At 30.2% G+C, this 14,573-nt stretch overlaps 1 protein-coding gene across 1 annotated transcript in view; it reads left to right on the forward strand.

The window, feature by feature from the left end:
- Positions 1–14,233, forward strand: part of LOC127702465 (rRNA 2'-O-methyltransferase fibrillarin-like) — a 47,919-nt gene extending 33,686 nt beyond the window's left edge. Inside the window, exons 7-10 of the mRNA XM_052206674.1 lie at positions 2,932–3,064; positions 4,265–4,377; positions 10,995–11,140; positions 13,097–14,233. Of these exons, the coding sequence (XP_052062634.1) occupies positions 2,932–3,064; positions 4,265–4,377; positions 10,995–11,140; positions 13,097–13,115 (411 nt within the window). The 3' untranslated portion in view covers positions 13,116–14,233. The remainder of the gene's footprint in view (positions 1–2,931; positions 3,065–4,264; positions 4,378–10,994; positions 11,141–13,096) is intronic.
- The last annotated feature ends 340 nt before the right edge of the window (positions 14,234–14,573 follow it).

Genomic DNA, 14,573 nt, shown 5'->3' on the forward strand with positions numbered 1-14,573 from the left:
CAAGTGTTGATTGACTTTAAATTTTTCAGGTTCATATTGGTTTATATTCGCTTTTCTCAAACAATAGGTTATTAGTCATACCCTACAAAATCATTGATGCATTACGTAAACAACACATGGCTAATCTAACATTTGAACAGTGAACAAAACAAGAGAAATGAATACATCTTTATTATTAACAGCAATATAAATTATCATGATGAGCATCAACTAAATTCAAACCAAACAAACATTAATGCAGAAATGAATATTATTCCTGGATTTGCATTGGTTTTACCGGCGTTCAGTTACTGTCAGCTGAAAAAAAAATGCCCAAATTTTGTCCGACTTATACGAGGGTCAAGACTAAATCCTTAGAATTTGGAGCTGAAAAGGGCCCCCGACTTATAGTAGGATCGACTATTAGGCGAGTTTATACGGTACACACAATACTCATTACCACAAAACTAAGATCAAGTACAAATATTTTTTCCGTTCTCTAACTTTAGTTTGCCTCAACCAAATGTTATGAAACTTATACACAATGCTTATTACTATATAATACAGATTAAGTATGAAATTTGGTGGCATCACTTTTACCATTCTTGAGTTATGTCCCTTTATAAACATAAAAATTGCTGAATTTTTCGTTTCCATTCTCTAACTTTAGTTTGTTCAACCAAATGTTATAAAACTTATACACAACCGTTATAGAGTTATGCGTGTTTACAAATAGAAAAATTGCTGAATTTTTCGTTTCTGTTCTCTACTTAAGTTAGCCTCAACCAAATGTTATGAGACTTACACACAATGCTTATTACCACAAAACTCAGATCAAGTTCAAATTTGGGTAGCGTCACTTTTACTGTTCTTCAGTTATGTCCCTTTATAACTATATGATATGCAAGGGGGGGCATCATCTGTGTTCACATGTGGACACAATCCACATTTATTCTTACCTGTAATACTGTCTTACTGCTTATGTGCATAATATCAGATATCAGTATCCAAAATCCAAATATGATGAAAATAATTCAATTTTTTTCAGAAACATGAGTGTGTAATGATATAAACAGTTGATATTTGCATAAAAGTTTCATTGTTTTGGCAAGAGCCTGGAGGTTAAAGTAATCCATGAACTTTTATATGATAATCTAATAGGTTACTGTAGAACACTCCACATTGAGAAAAAAGTTTTGCTTTGCCTCTTTAATAGTTGGAAATGATGTTGATAATAAATCTACAGTGTAGATTTACAAAGATTTTTTATTTGTTTGTAATACACTCTAATGATTTAAAATTTTGTATACATGAATTTTTTACATTTGTTGCAATTAAGTCCAGTTATTAAGCAGTTATAGAAAATTTGTAGTTCACATATGAAATAAATCTGGTATTTTTACCCTCTCCCTGATCTCATACAACAATAGGTTTTGCCAAGAGGTGAATGAAATTGCATCAAAACAAATGTAGGGTATATTTCCTTGTATTTTTCTTCTTTTTACATTAAAAGTTATTGTAATATAAAGGATAACTATTGGAAGATGTCCCAATTTCAAAAGTTGTAATGAAATAGTGACAAAACAACACTGTTAATTTACCATGCTCATTCTTAATCTAATGTGTTGTTTAGTCACTAGTGAATATGTTTCAATGTATAGACAGCAGTGAAAAATCATGAAAGGTCTTTTCACAAAATGTTTTAGTTTTAAAGGTTAAGCCTTTGACCCTAAACACTTGATCTGAACTTATAGAAAGGTTTCCAATGATGATATCATACATTGCCTGAATAACATGAGGGCAAAATACTGATTTAATGAGACTGAGGAAATCTTGATGTATAAACCAAATATATTTGTTTACATACTTTTCTTTACATTATATTTAGTGAGCTTAGTGTCTGAAAGTTCATGGTTGGTTTGTAGATATTGAGCTGTCCAAATTGCAATTAGTCAGCCCTTTGTCCATTCTATATATTAAGTGCCAATCTGCCTAAGAATCAGGCAGTGGTGAAAACATGACAAATAAAAACCCACTCAAGTTTACATTAATTTAAGTTCAAAACATATAATGGTGCACTAATAAAACGTTCATTTCCTTGTCCAGTTCTGCTAATTTACGATATAATTTGGTTAAAATGCACTACAAATTACCAACTGAGGGGAGCTAACTCTGTAATTTGCTATCATTCTAACCCAATGTTATCAAGAGATTTATCGAATTACCAGACACGCAGAAACGCAAGACCTACCATTTCTAACTCAGGATGAAGGTAACTTCAAAATTGAATGGTCAGGTTGGTGGGTTTTTTTGGGTCAGGTTTTGAAATTTTTCTAAATTGCCTGATTCTTACAAAGACTGACACTTAAGGTTAAAGTTTTGATTTAATGTTGTTAACCATATTTAATGTGGTCATATCAACTTAAAACTTAAGCCACATGTTCATTGTGATGTAAACTGTTTCAAAAATATGCCAACTTTGGGTTTTAGCCAAGATTTCAAGGTTCACTAAACGTGGAAATGTGATAGAGTAAGCGCTGCATGGTGTCTTATGGACACATGATCTAGTTTAAATATATATGCATATAAAAAAATTGAAGAAATGAACAGAAAAAACTTAGATCTGTCAACAGCACTTAATTTTCCAAATAATAAAAAAAGCTTTTCGTAAACTTTCTTTTAAACTTGTTTTCTGTATTGTTTGCTAAAGAATTCATAACATTGTTAGAAGTTTAGAAAGTCCCCTTTAAACCCTCTGAAATACAAAGTTTCTTCAAACCAATTAAACTGACCATTATAAAATTGTATGAAAGTCGAGAAAGTGCCTTTGAAACCCACCAAAGAGACACATCTTTCAGCACATTGCAACACCGCTAACATTTGCCATCCAACATGGTGTTTGAAGATACTGAGATCTACAGATTACTATATTTATTTTGTATTTGTTTACAGGAAGGTTTGGTTTATGCAGTAGAGTTCTCACACAGAAGTGGTAGAGATCTGATAAATGTAGCAAAAAAGAGAACAAATATCATACCAATCATAGAAGATGCCAGACATCCACATAAATATAGAATGTTGGTTGGTAAGTTGAACATAAAATGAGGTACTGACTAGTAAGCAAAACTTTCAACCTGTTGAATTGACCTTTATTCACCATGTTCACACCAGAAAAGATCTATTTTAAGCCAGTGTATTTTTTAAACCATTTTTGGGGTAAAGAAAGCACGAAATGCAATCAAAACCCTTATGGTACTGACTCTATCTCTTCCAAGTTTTATCACTTTTTTTTAACTTTGATGGTTAAAAAAAACAATGCAGTGAAATGATGATTCTTTATATCCTAGTCAGGCAATTTATTGATGATATGTTATACCTAGACATTTAAGTTACAATCTGATGTTTATTTGAATAATCATACTTTTCAAGAAAACTTTCATTAAAAATTATATATTAAAGTAGTGCATGGTGTATGGATCTGTTATAAAAATAGGTTCAACTACAACTGTACAATCATGAACAAAGGAAGATAACTCCAACTCAGGACTATAATTTGCCAAACTAAATACAATTCAATGTTCTATTTCAAATTTACAAAATTGCAAAATGAAAGCAATCTTTGCCCTTCAATGCGTGCTCACAAGCACTTTGATTTTTTCTTATCAACAAAAACTGGAAAGCATCATTTTCCATGTCAGCTCAAATCTACACCACACACACAATAAAGATAGTTACTACAAGTGAAACTTCTGAAATTTCAATGTTGCATGTATGACAACTTTTTCAATTGATTTTAGACAATTTTATTAGGACTGTTTCAGAAAAAATATATATGGGGGGTTGGATTGCACTTTAATTATTTTTGTATGGGTTGGGGTAGGTCAATTGTATGGGTGATGGCCATAAAAAAGTGCCTTCCTACCCCCATATTGTTTATTTCTGGGATAGCCCTTACAAACAAGTCAGTGGGAATAGTATTCATAGTCTACTCATTTTAATTTTCCTTGTTTTGAATGATCTTTTTTAAAAATCCTCTTGAAAATAGTAAATTTCATGCATTTTTTAGATCTATTATTTCACAGAAAAATATAATTATATGTTCATATTTATTCATAGACAGACTTAAAAAAAGGAATAATTTATTAAAACCAAATTTTCTCCTGGATGTTTAACAAAAAACAATCAACTTGACAATCAATCCATATGTTTATAATGTGGTACAACCAAAAAAAGATAAAAATTATGAATACTCAGGATTTGTAATTGTATCTAATTGTATTTGTAGGTATGGTAGATACGATATTTGCTGATGTAGCACAGCCTGACCAAGCCAGAATTGTAGCCATCAATGCCCACAATTTCCTCAAAAATACTGGTCATATTGTAATTTCAATCAAGGTATATTTATTCTTCCAAAACCTTTGAAGTTTTCTTTATGATAACTCCTTTCAGTAGAACAAGAAGGTTAATTATTGTACATCTTTATCTCTACAAATGTTAAATTTTGGTTATGTGGACCTTGAATATTGAAAAGTTTGCAAAAGTGTAAAATAAAAAAAAATATGTGATTTGGGACTATAGCATGTACATGCTTTATGATGGTAAAATAGTCATTAAGCTGTATATTTCATATTTTAAAACTTTGTTAGAAAGTTAATTAACAGAACACTTAACTTTCCTGAAAGCCGAACAGAGGATTTTCAAAAAGAAACTTTTTACACAAGAAGAGAAAATATCTAATCATGATAATATCAACGTCAGATCTATTATATCTATTTTTGATAAAAGTTCTGCAATGTTAAAGAATTGTGTGTGTATATTTTCTTATATTGCATCAGTGACCTATTAAAATTCATCGTTCATTTGTATACAAATTTGACAGATTTTTCTTTCCTGTAATTTCAGCATCCAACTTATCAATATCGAAATGATGCAAAAAAATCAATGCCCCAAAACTGTTATGTTAGGGCAGAAATTGATTGAATAAAGCTGACGAATATTGATAAGCAACAAATGCAATGATATTTAATTATAAGTACACATAATGTATTCGTATACATTGATAAATATGCATAAGTACGATAAGATTTGGGGAAAATGTGATTGTTTATTTTGCTGGAATCTGTGAGTGCCAAGTTAAGGTATGTTATTTAAATATAGCACATACTATAATATTTTTAAACATGTATTTTAAGACTAGGACTGTTATAATGTGTGGCTCTTTAACTAATGAAATAAAAGTCCTTTCATGTTGAAAGATGAATTTTGGATATTTTTTTTTCCAGTTTAGCACCATATATGGTTTATTATACATTTAATGTCAAGATTCCAAAATATGGCTTACACCCTATCTCATTTTTAGGAAACAGCAGTAAATTATCAATTTTTATACGACCGCAAAAAAATTTTGTGGTCGTATATTGGTATGACGTTGGCGTCGTCGTCGTCCGGCGTCGTCGTCCGAATACATATTGGTTTTCGCACTCTAACTTTAGTTTAAGTGAATGGATCTTTTTGAAATTTGACCATAAGGTTAAATACCACAAAAGGAAGGTTGGGATTGATTTTGGGGGTTATGGTACCAACAGTTAAGGAATTAGGGGCCAAAAAGGGGCCAAAAATGAGCATTTTCTAGTTTCCAGACAATAACTGTGGAACGGTGTATGGATCTCTCTGAAATTATACTACAAGTTTCCATACCACAAAGGGATGGTTAGGATTTGCTTTGGGGGGTTATGGCTCAAACCGTTTAGGAATTAGGGGCAAAAAAGGGGGAAAAACAAGGTTGTCCTGGTTAATGGACAAATACTTTAGTACAAAACATAATTTAAAGCAGTGTAAGGGAGATAAATCAAATACATCATTGAAATTATCTCCCTTACACTGCTTTTAAATTATGTATTAAGTAATGATTAATGAACAATAAAGATAATCTAAAACAGTGTAAGGGAGGTAATCCAAATACAACGTTTTGGTTACTTCCCTTACACTGCTTTTAAATTATGTTTAAAGAAATGCATATTTATAAAGGAAGACCAGTAAAAATATCTGCAAATGTTTTCATCTTTTTTTTTTACAAAAAAATCCATATGAAAGATTTGACACTATATTTTTATTAATTCTATTATAAAATAGATTAAGTTAGGGATCATAGATTTATTCTTACGAGGAAGCTCCGAGCATGCTCGGAGGATGCTCGGAGCTTTTTCAGTAGGCTCTTCTCTGCAGTTTATGTGAAAATAATTATCATGATCCATTAAGATGTCAATCAAATCTACACCACTTCTATAATAAGGAAAGTTGAGCATTATAGAGGAAGCTCAATTAACACCTGTGTAAACAACTGATCTATTCAAATACATTTTGCATGAAATTTTACAAATTATAGAATAGATAAGAAATTCTTCAACAGTACTGTGTAATGCTTGGAAAGAAATCTCAAGTCTCCACAAAAAAGTGAAAGTCATTTAACAAAAAATATACTATTATTATATTTAATAATCATTTCTTTTTTTTATAATAAAAAAATTCTCAAATTTTATAATTATATGATATGATTTAAATATAGTTTATATTATATAATATGCTACATAAAAGTTATCAAGACACAAACAACAGTCAGGGGGCGATACTAAACGAGTTATTTTTTTTAGTTACTTATATTAATAGGGTATTTTTTGTTTTTTTAAATTATTTGATATAATCTCAATTGTTATTTTAAATGTCAAAAGTGGACTAAAATGTAGTTTTTAAGAATTTTTATATCATTTCATTAAGTAAAATTAAGTATTTATCCAACTTGAGATGAGTATAGAGAGGTTACTTTAAAAATAATGACAAAAATATTACTTTTATAAATTATCTTATACATCTTCGAAAAACTAAGTATACTTACAATTATTTAAGGAACATATGTAATTGTTTTTGATAAATATTTCAAATTACAAATAACTTCAAGTCTTAATTAAATCACAAGGTTCCATCCATTTATATTTGTTCATCTCTAAGATTTTGAAGGAAAATGTTATTTTAATAGCCCCAAGAGACCAATCTATGACCAAGAAGTGTGGCATCAGAAAGGCAATTAGTGTTTCAGGAGGATTTAAATAGTTTTATACTGCATGGGGAAAATAACCAGATGTGAAAATTTGTTAAAGCTTGTAAAACCTGTATGAATGGACACCTATAGAATTAACTTATTCATGATATATAAGTAATATTTGAAACAACCTTGTTTTCAATATAACTTGTAAGGTAATATTGAAAATTAAAAGTTTTTAAAAAATTGTAAGTATACTTAGTTTTTCGAAGATGTATAAGATAATTTATAAAAGTAATATTTTTGTCATTATTTTTAAAGTAACCTCTCTATACTCATCTCAAGTTGGATAAATACTTAATTTTACTTAATGAAATGATATAAAAATTCTTAAAAAATACATTTAGTCCACATTTGACTTTTAAATAACAATTGAGATTATATCAAATAATTTAAAAAAACAAAAAATACCCTATTAATATAAGTAACTAAAAAAAATAACTTGTTTAGTATCGCCCCCTGACTGTTGTTTGTGTCTTGATAACTTTTATGTAGCATATTATATAATATAAACTATATTTAAATCATATCATCTAAATATAAAATTTGAGAATTTTTTTATTATAAAAAAAGAAATGATCATGATGATTATTTTAAAAATATAATAATTATATTTTTTTTGTTAAATGACTTTCACTTTTTGTGGAGACTTGAGATTTCTTTCCAAGCATTACACAGTACCATTGAAGAATTTCTAATCTATTCTATAGTTTTGTAAAATTTAAGGCAAAATGTATTTGAATAGATTAGATGTTTACACAGGTGTTAATTGAGCTTCCTCTATAATGCTCTACTTTCCTTATTATAGAAGTGGTGTAGATTTGATTGACATCTTAATGGATCATGATAATTATTTTCACATAAACTGCAGAGAAGAGCCTACTGAAAAAGCTCCGAGCATCCTCCGAGCATGCTCGGAGCTTCCTCGTAAGAATAAATCTATGATCCCTTAGCACTATGGTAAATTTAAATGGGTAATTATGGTTGCCAACTCCATTGGAAATTTGAATTGAGATTATGACCATATCTTGAGGGAAAGAATTTTTTTGGGGAAAAAAGGGGGGGGGGGGGATAAAAAGAAATTGTGGGGGGCCAATTTTTTCTCATTTCAGATTTTAGAAATTAAAAAGAATTATTCTTCAAATATTATTTTTTTTTCAAATTTCAAATATTGAAAAATTTCAAGAAGTAATCTTTAATTGCACAGTATGGCGCATTAGATTTGTAAAATCTTTGATCACATTTATTTATTTGTTATGCCGAATCTAACAGTGTATTTAGATTTTTAATTTTGGGTCCAGTTTTCAAATTGGTCTACATTAATGTCCAAAGGGTCCAAAATTAAACTTTGTTTGATTTTAGCAAAAATTGAATATATGAGGTTCTTTGATATGCTGAATCTAAACATGTATTTAGATTTTTGATTTTTGGCCCAGTTTTCAAGTTGGTCCAAATTGGGGTCCAAAATTAAACTTTGTTTGATTTCAACAAAAATTGAATATATGGGGTTCTTTGATATGCTGAATCTAACCATGTATTTAGATTTTTTATTTGTGGACCCCGTTATCTAATTGGTTCATATTGAGGTCAAAAGGGTCCAAAATTAAACTTTGTTTGATTTCATCTAAAATTGAATTATTGGGGTTCTTTGATATTCCAAATCTAACCGTGTATTTAGGTTTTTAATTTTGGGTCCTGTTTTTTAAATTGGTCTACATTGAGGTCCAAAGGGTCCAAATTAAACTTAGTTTGATTTTAACAAAAATTGAATTCTTGGGGTTCTTTGATTTGCTGAATCTAAACATGTGTTTAGATTTTTGATTATGGGCCCAGTTTTCAAGTTGGTCCAAGATAGGGTCCAGTATTTAAACTTTGTTTGATTTCAACAAAAATTGAATATATGGGGTTCTTTGATATGCTGAATCTAAACATGTATTTAGATTTTTGATTATGGGCCCAGTTTTCAAGTTGGTCCAAATTGGGGTCCAAAATCAAACTTTGTTTGATTTCAACAAAAATTGAATATATGAGGTTCTTTGATATGCTGAATCTAACCATGTATTTAGATTTTTTATTTGTAGGCCCCGTTATCTAATTGGTTCATATTGAGGTCAAAAGGGTCCAAAATTAAACTTTGTTTGATTTCATCTAAAATTGAATTATTGGGGTGATATTCCAAATCTAACCGTGTATTTAGGTTTTTAATTTTGGGTCCTGTTTTTTAAATTGGTCTACATTGAGGTCCAAAGGGTCCAAATTAAACTTAGTTTGATTTTAACAAAAATTGAATTCTTGGGGTTCTTTGATTTGCTGAATCTAAACATGTGTTTAGATTTTTGATTATGGGCCCAGTTTTCAAGTTGGTTCAAGATAGGGTCCAGTATTTAAACTTTGTTTGATTTCAACAAAAATTGAATATATGGGGTTCTTTGATATGCTGAATCTAAACATGTATTTAGATTTTTGATTATGGGCCCAGTTTTCAAGTTGGTCCAAATTGGGGTCCAAAATTAAACTTTGTTTGATTTCAACAAAAATTGAATATATGAGGTTCTTTGATATGCTGAATCTAACCATGTATTTAGATTTTTTATTTGTAGGCCCCGCTATCAAATTGGTTCATATTGAGGTCAAAAGGGTCCAAAATTAAACTTTGTTTGATTTCATCGAAAATTGAATTATTGGGGTTCTTTGATATGCCAAATCTAACCGTGTTTTTAGATTTTTAATTTGGGTCCCGTTTTTTAAATTGGTCTTCATTGAGGTCCAAAGGGTCCAAAATTAAACTTAGTTTGATTTTAACAAAAATTGAATTCTTGGGGTTCTTTGATATGCTGAATCTAAACATGTGTTTAGATTTTTGATTATGGGCCCAGTTTTCAAGTTGGTCCAAGTTGGGGTCCAAAATTATACTTTTTTTGATTTCAACAAAAATTGAATATATGAGGTTCTTTGATATGCTGAATCTAACCATGAATTTAGATTTTTTATTTGTGGGCCCCGCTATCAAATTGGTTCATATTGAGGTCAAAAGGGTCCAAAATTAAACTTTGTTTGATTTCATCAAAAATTGAATTATTGGGGTTTTTTGATATTCCAAATCTAACCGTGTATTTAGATTTTTAATTTTAAGTCCCGTTTTTTAAATTGGTCTACATTAAGGTCCAAAGGGTCCAAAATTAAACTTAGTTTGATTTTAGCAAAAATTGAATTCTTGGGGTTCTTTGATATGCTGAATCTAAACATGTGTTTAGATTTTTGATTATGGGCCCAGTTTTCAAGTTTGTCCAAGTTGGGGTCCAAAATTAAACTTTGTTTGATTTTAACAAAAATTGAATATATGGGTTCTTTGATATGCTGAATCTAACCATGTATTTTGATTTTGGACATTGGACCATAATAGGTAAATTAAAAAAATTCAAGTTCTTAGACCACATTCTTTCTGTGTCAGAAACCTATGCTGTGTCAAATATTTAATAACAATCCAAATTCAGAGCTGTATCAAGCTTGAATGTTGTGTCCATACTTGCCCCAACTGTTCAGGGTTCGACCTCTGCGGTCGTATCAAGCTGCGCCCCAGCGAAGCATTTTATTGTTTATTAAATCCTTAAGTCGAGAGCCTGAAATAGGATTGGAATGAAGAAAAAAGAGAATAACAGATTCAGTAAGATAGAGGCAGTGTTGTATTGTGTTATCATATATAGAAGATGAAGGGAACACCGTAAAAGTGGGCAGTATATTTAAGAGTTTGGTATAAACCGATCCACACAGCTAGAAAATTTAACTGGAATAAAAACTGTTTGAATAAACTATTTTTAGGGGGGGGGGGGAGGGAATTGTTAAAAAGAGAATGAAAAGCTTAACTTGAAAAATACAAGCAAAAAAAAAATTTTAAGCAATTGATTGTTTTTTAAAGGCTAATTGCATCGACTCAACAGCTGAACCTGAAGCAGTATTTGCAGGAGAATTAAACAAATTGAAGACAGAGAAGATAAAACCACAGGAACAGTTAACTTTGGAACCTTATGAGAGAGACCATGCTGTAGTGGTTGGAATATACAGGTATGTTTATCAGAATTTTCTTTAGTAGTTGGAATTGACAGGTATATTTATAACAATTTTCTGTGGTGGTTGGAATTGACAGGTATTTATAACAATTTTCTGTAGTGGTTGGAATTGACAGGTATGTTTATAACAATGTTCTGTAGTAGTTAGAATTGACAGGTATGTTTAAAACAATGTTCTGTAGTGGTTGGAATTGACAGGTATGTTTATAACAATGTTCTGTAGTGGTTGGAATTGACAGGTATGTTTATAACAATGTTCTGTAGTGGTTGGAATTGACAGGTATGTTTATAACAATTTTCTGTAGTGGTTGGAATTGACAGGTATTTATAACAATTTTCTGTAGTGGTTGAAATTGACAGGTATGTTTATAACAATGTTCTGTAGTAGTTAGAATTGACAGGTATGTTTAAAACAATGTTCTGTAGTGGTTGGAATTGACAGGTATGTTTATAACAATGTTCTGTAGTGGTTGGAATTGACAGGTATGTTTATAACAATTTTCTGTAGTAGTTGGAATTGACAGGTATATTTATAACAATTTTCTGTAGAGTTGGAATTGACAGGTATATTTATAACAATTTTCTGTGTGTGTGTTTGTATTGACAGGTATGTTTATAACAATTTTCTGTAGTAGTCAGTAGTGACAGGTATGTTTTTAACAATGTTCTGTAGTGGTTGGAATTGACAGGTATGTTTATAATAATTTTCTGTAGTAGTTGGAATTGACAGGTATATTTATAACAATTTTCTGTAGAGTTGGAATTGACAGGTATATTTATAACAATTTTCTGTGTGTGTGTTTGTATTGACAGGTATGTTTATAACAATTTTCTGTAGTAGTCAGTAGTGACAGGTATGTTTTTAACAATGTTCTGTATTAGTTGGAATTTACAGGTTTATTCATAAGACATATGAATGTAATTTTAAAAACAAATTCTCTGACTATCAGCCAACAGAATGAATGGAAAACAACTGTCATATTCCTGACTTGGTATAGACATTTATGAAGAAAAGGGTGGGTTTCATAGCTAGGTAAATCCCCACTTTCATGACTGTTGTTTACAGTATTATAGTACATTTGAGTTCTATAAATCTTCAAAAGGTGAATTATTAAAATTCAATTTCCATTGATGCACCGGTAGATTTTAAGTCCTACATATTTCTTATCATTATACAAACTCTTCACAATTTTTTATGCCCCACCTAGGGGCATTATGTTTTTTCGTCCGTTCGTTTGTCTGTGTGTCCTGCTTCAGGTTAAAGTTTTTGGTTGAGGTAGTTTTTGATGAAGTTGAAGTCCAATCAACTTGAAACTTAGTACACATGTTCCCTATGATATGATCTTTCTAATTTCTATGCCAAATTAGAGGTTTGACCCCAATTTCACGGTCCACTGAACATAGAAAATGATAGTGTGAGTGGGGCATCCGTGTACTATGGACACATTCTTGTTTGTAATTAGAAAAAAGTTGCCAATTAGCATGATTAGGTGTCTAAAGTTAACAAGTATTTCAGCTGAGAGTTTCAGATGAATAAATACTGGAAAATAAGCAACGTTATTGGCAGATCCAGGGGGTGTAACAGGGGCTGGAACTCCCTTTTTTTTCGATTTTTTTTTTCTCAGTCTTTTTTAATTATGTGAGGGTTTCATGGTGCTACTAGGGTTGGAACCCCCTTTTTCAAAGTGTCTGGAATCGCACCTGAACATAATTAAACAAAATTGATAATTTATTTTTAGAAAATATATAGTTCTTGAACAGACCTTAAATTTCTAATGAAGGTTCAAAAAGCTTCCTGAGCATCTTGGATGATCTTGGATCTAGTACAACCTTTCAACATGTTCAAGGAAAAATCACATTTGTCAGTTGTATATTCATTTTTGTAGTGTCATAGTTTAAACAATGATATATCTGTAATTAACTAATGCCTGAATTTTATTTATCTTTTTAGACCTCCAGCAAAGAAATGATGATGATGACAGCTTAAGATATACATATATAGACAATAGTAGTCCTATTCTGAAGACCTAAATCAAGATCAATTGTGTTTTGAAAAAGGAACTAGAATTTGAAAGACTGTACTGTGGAAAGATCTTAATGTACAGATACATATGTTAATGTGTATTGTATTAGAACAGAGAAAATACACACAATAAAGTTTCATTATATCATTTTAATTCTTAAAACAGACATGCATACTTTTACTGCTCCCAATTCATGATTAGCATGACTGACTTGTCTGATATATTGTGTTCATAGAGTGTTATTACTATTACTATAATTTGAGCATTCAAAGATAATTTTGGAATGGTTTTGGAATACATTCGTCTATTTGATAAAGTGAAACAACTAAAGTTATCACTTTTAAAAGGTGATCTACAAGACAATATGAGAGTCTTGATTTTTTTTCTCAATTTTTTTATCATCAGAAACTGCAGACATGTTTTGTGTCATTTTAGAAACTTTACTCTGTTCATATACCACTCCATTGTTAAATAATATTCATTAGTTTGTATCATTTCATTCAGTTTAAATGCATCAATCATTCATTTTAGTATACAATTTCTTATCTTACTCTTAACAACTCAACAACAACATGATAAAATTGTTTGCCAGATTCAACATTTATCTTATTGGTAAATGGTGAAGTAACATTACTGTATAGTTGTAATATTAAAAGTATGGACATTAAATTTCACTCTGCTTCAGTAGTAGAAGTAATAGACTTATATTTAAACTTTAAAACAGCTATTGAGATTCATCTCTAAGACTTGATATATCTACATGTAAACTTAACATGGTAATTGTTATTTACATATTGTAAAAGGAAGCGAAAAAACAAAGATAATGATCATGATGAATTCAGGAATTGGAGATGGTTTAAAAGTCATAATTTTTTAAGACCAATTCAAATTTTGCAACTTGTACAAGGTTTTTTAATGTACCTTTATGTATCTTTGATATTTTTCTTGAGTGATTAAATTCTGTTAAGTTTATTATGAATCATGAAAATAACAGATCTGTGTTGATCATTAATCAATCATGAAAAAGTTAAAGAAAATCTGTGAATAAAATTTTAACAGTTCAACTTTTATTGTGATTTAAGCAAAAAGTTTTTCAGGGCAAGTTACTTGGTCTTTTTCTTTTTTAGCCATGGCGTTGTCAGTTTATTTTTCGACTTATGAGTTTGAATGTCCCTTTGGTAAATTTTGCCTCTCTTTGACATGTATGGTCAACTGAGTTAGTACAAACACTAGTCTGCTGGGTTATACCATGAGGATGACTTTACAGTTATCACTAAAACTAGGTATACCTACTTCTGTGAGACAACATAGAATCTACCTGTGTGCTACAGTATCAATAGACCCTATCATGTTGATGTAAGCTACTATAAGTCACTGTATGGCCTATACCAATGAGCAAAACTC

This window comes from Mytilus californianus, unplaced genomic scaffold (assembly GCF_021869535.1).
Source record: "Mytilus californianus isolate M0D057914Y unplaced genomic scaffold, xbMytCali1.0.p SCAF_5, whole genome shotgun sequence".
NCBI lineage: Eukaryota > Metazoa > Mollusca > Bivalvia > Mytilida > Mytilidae > Mytilus > Mytilus californianus.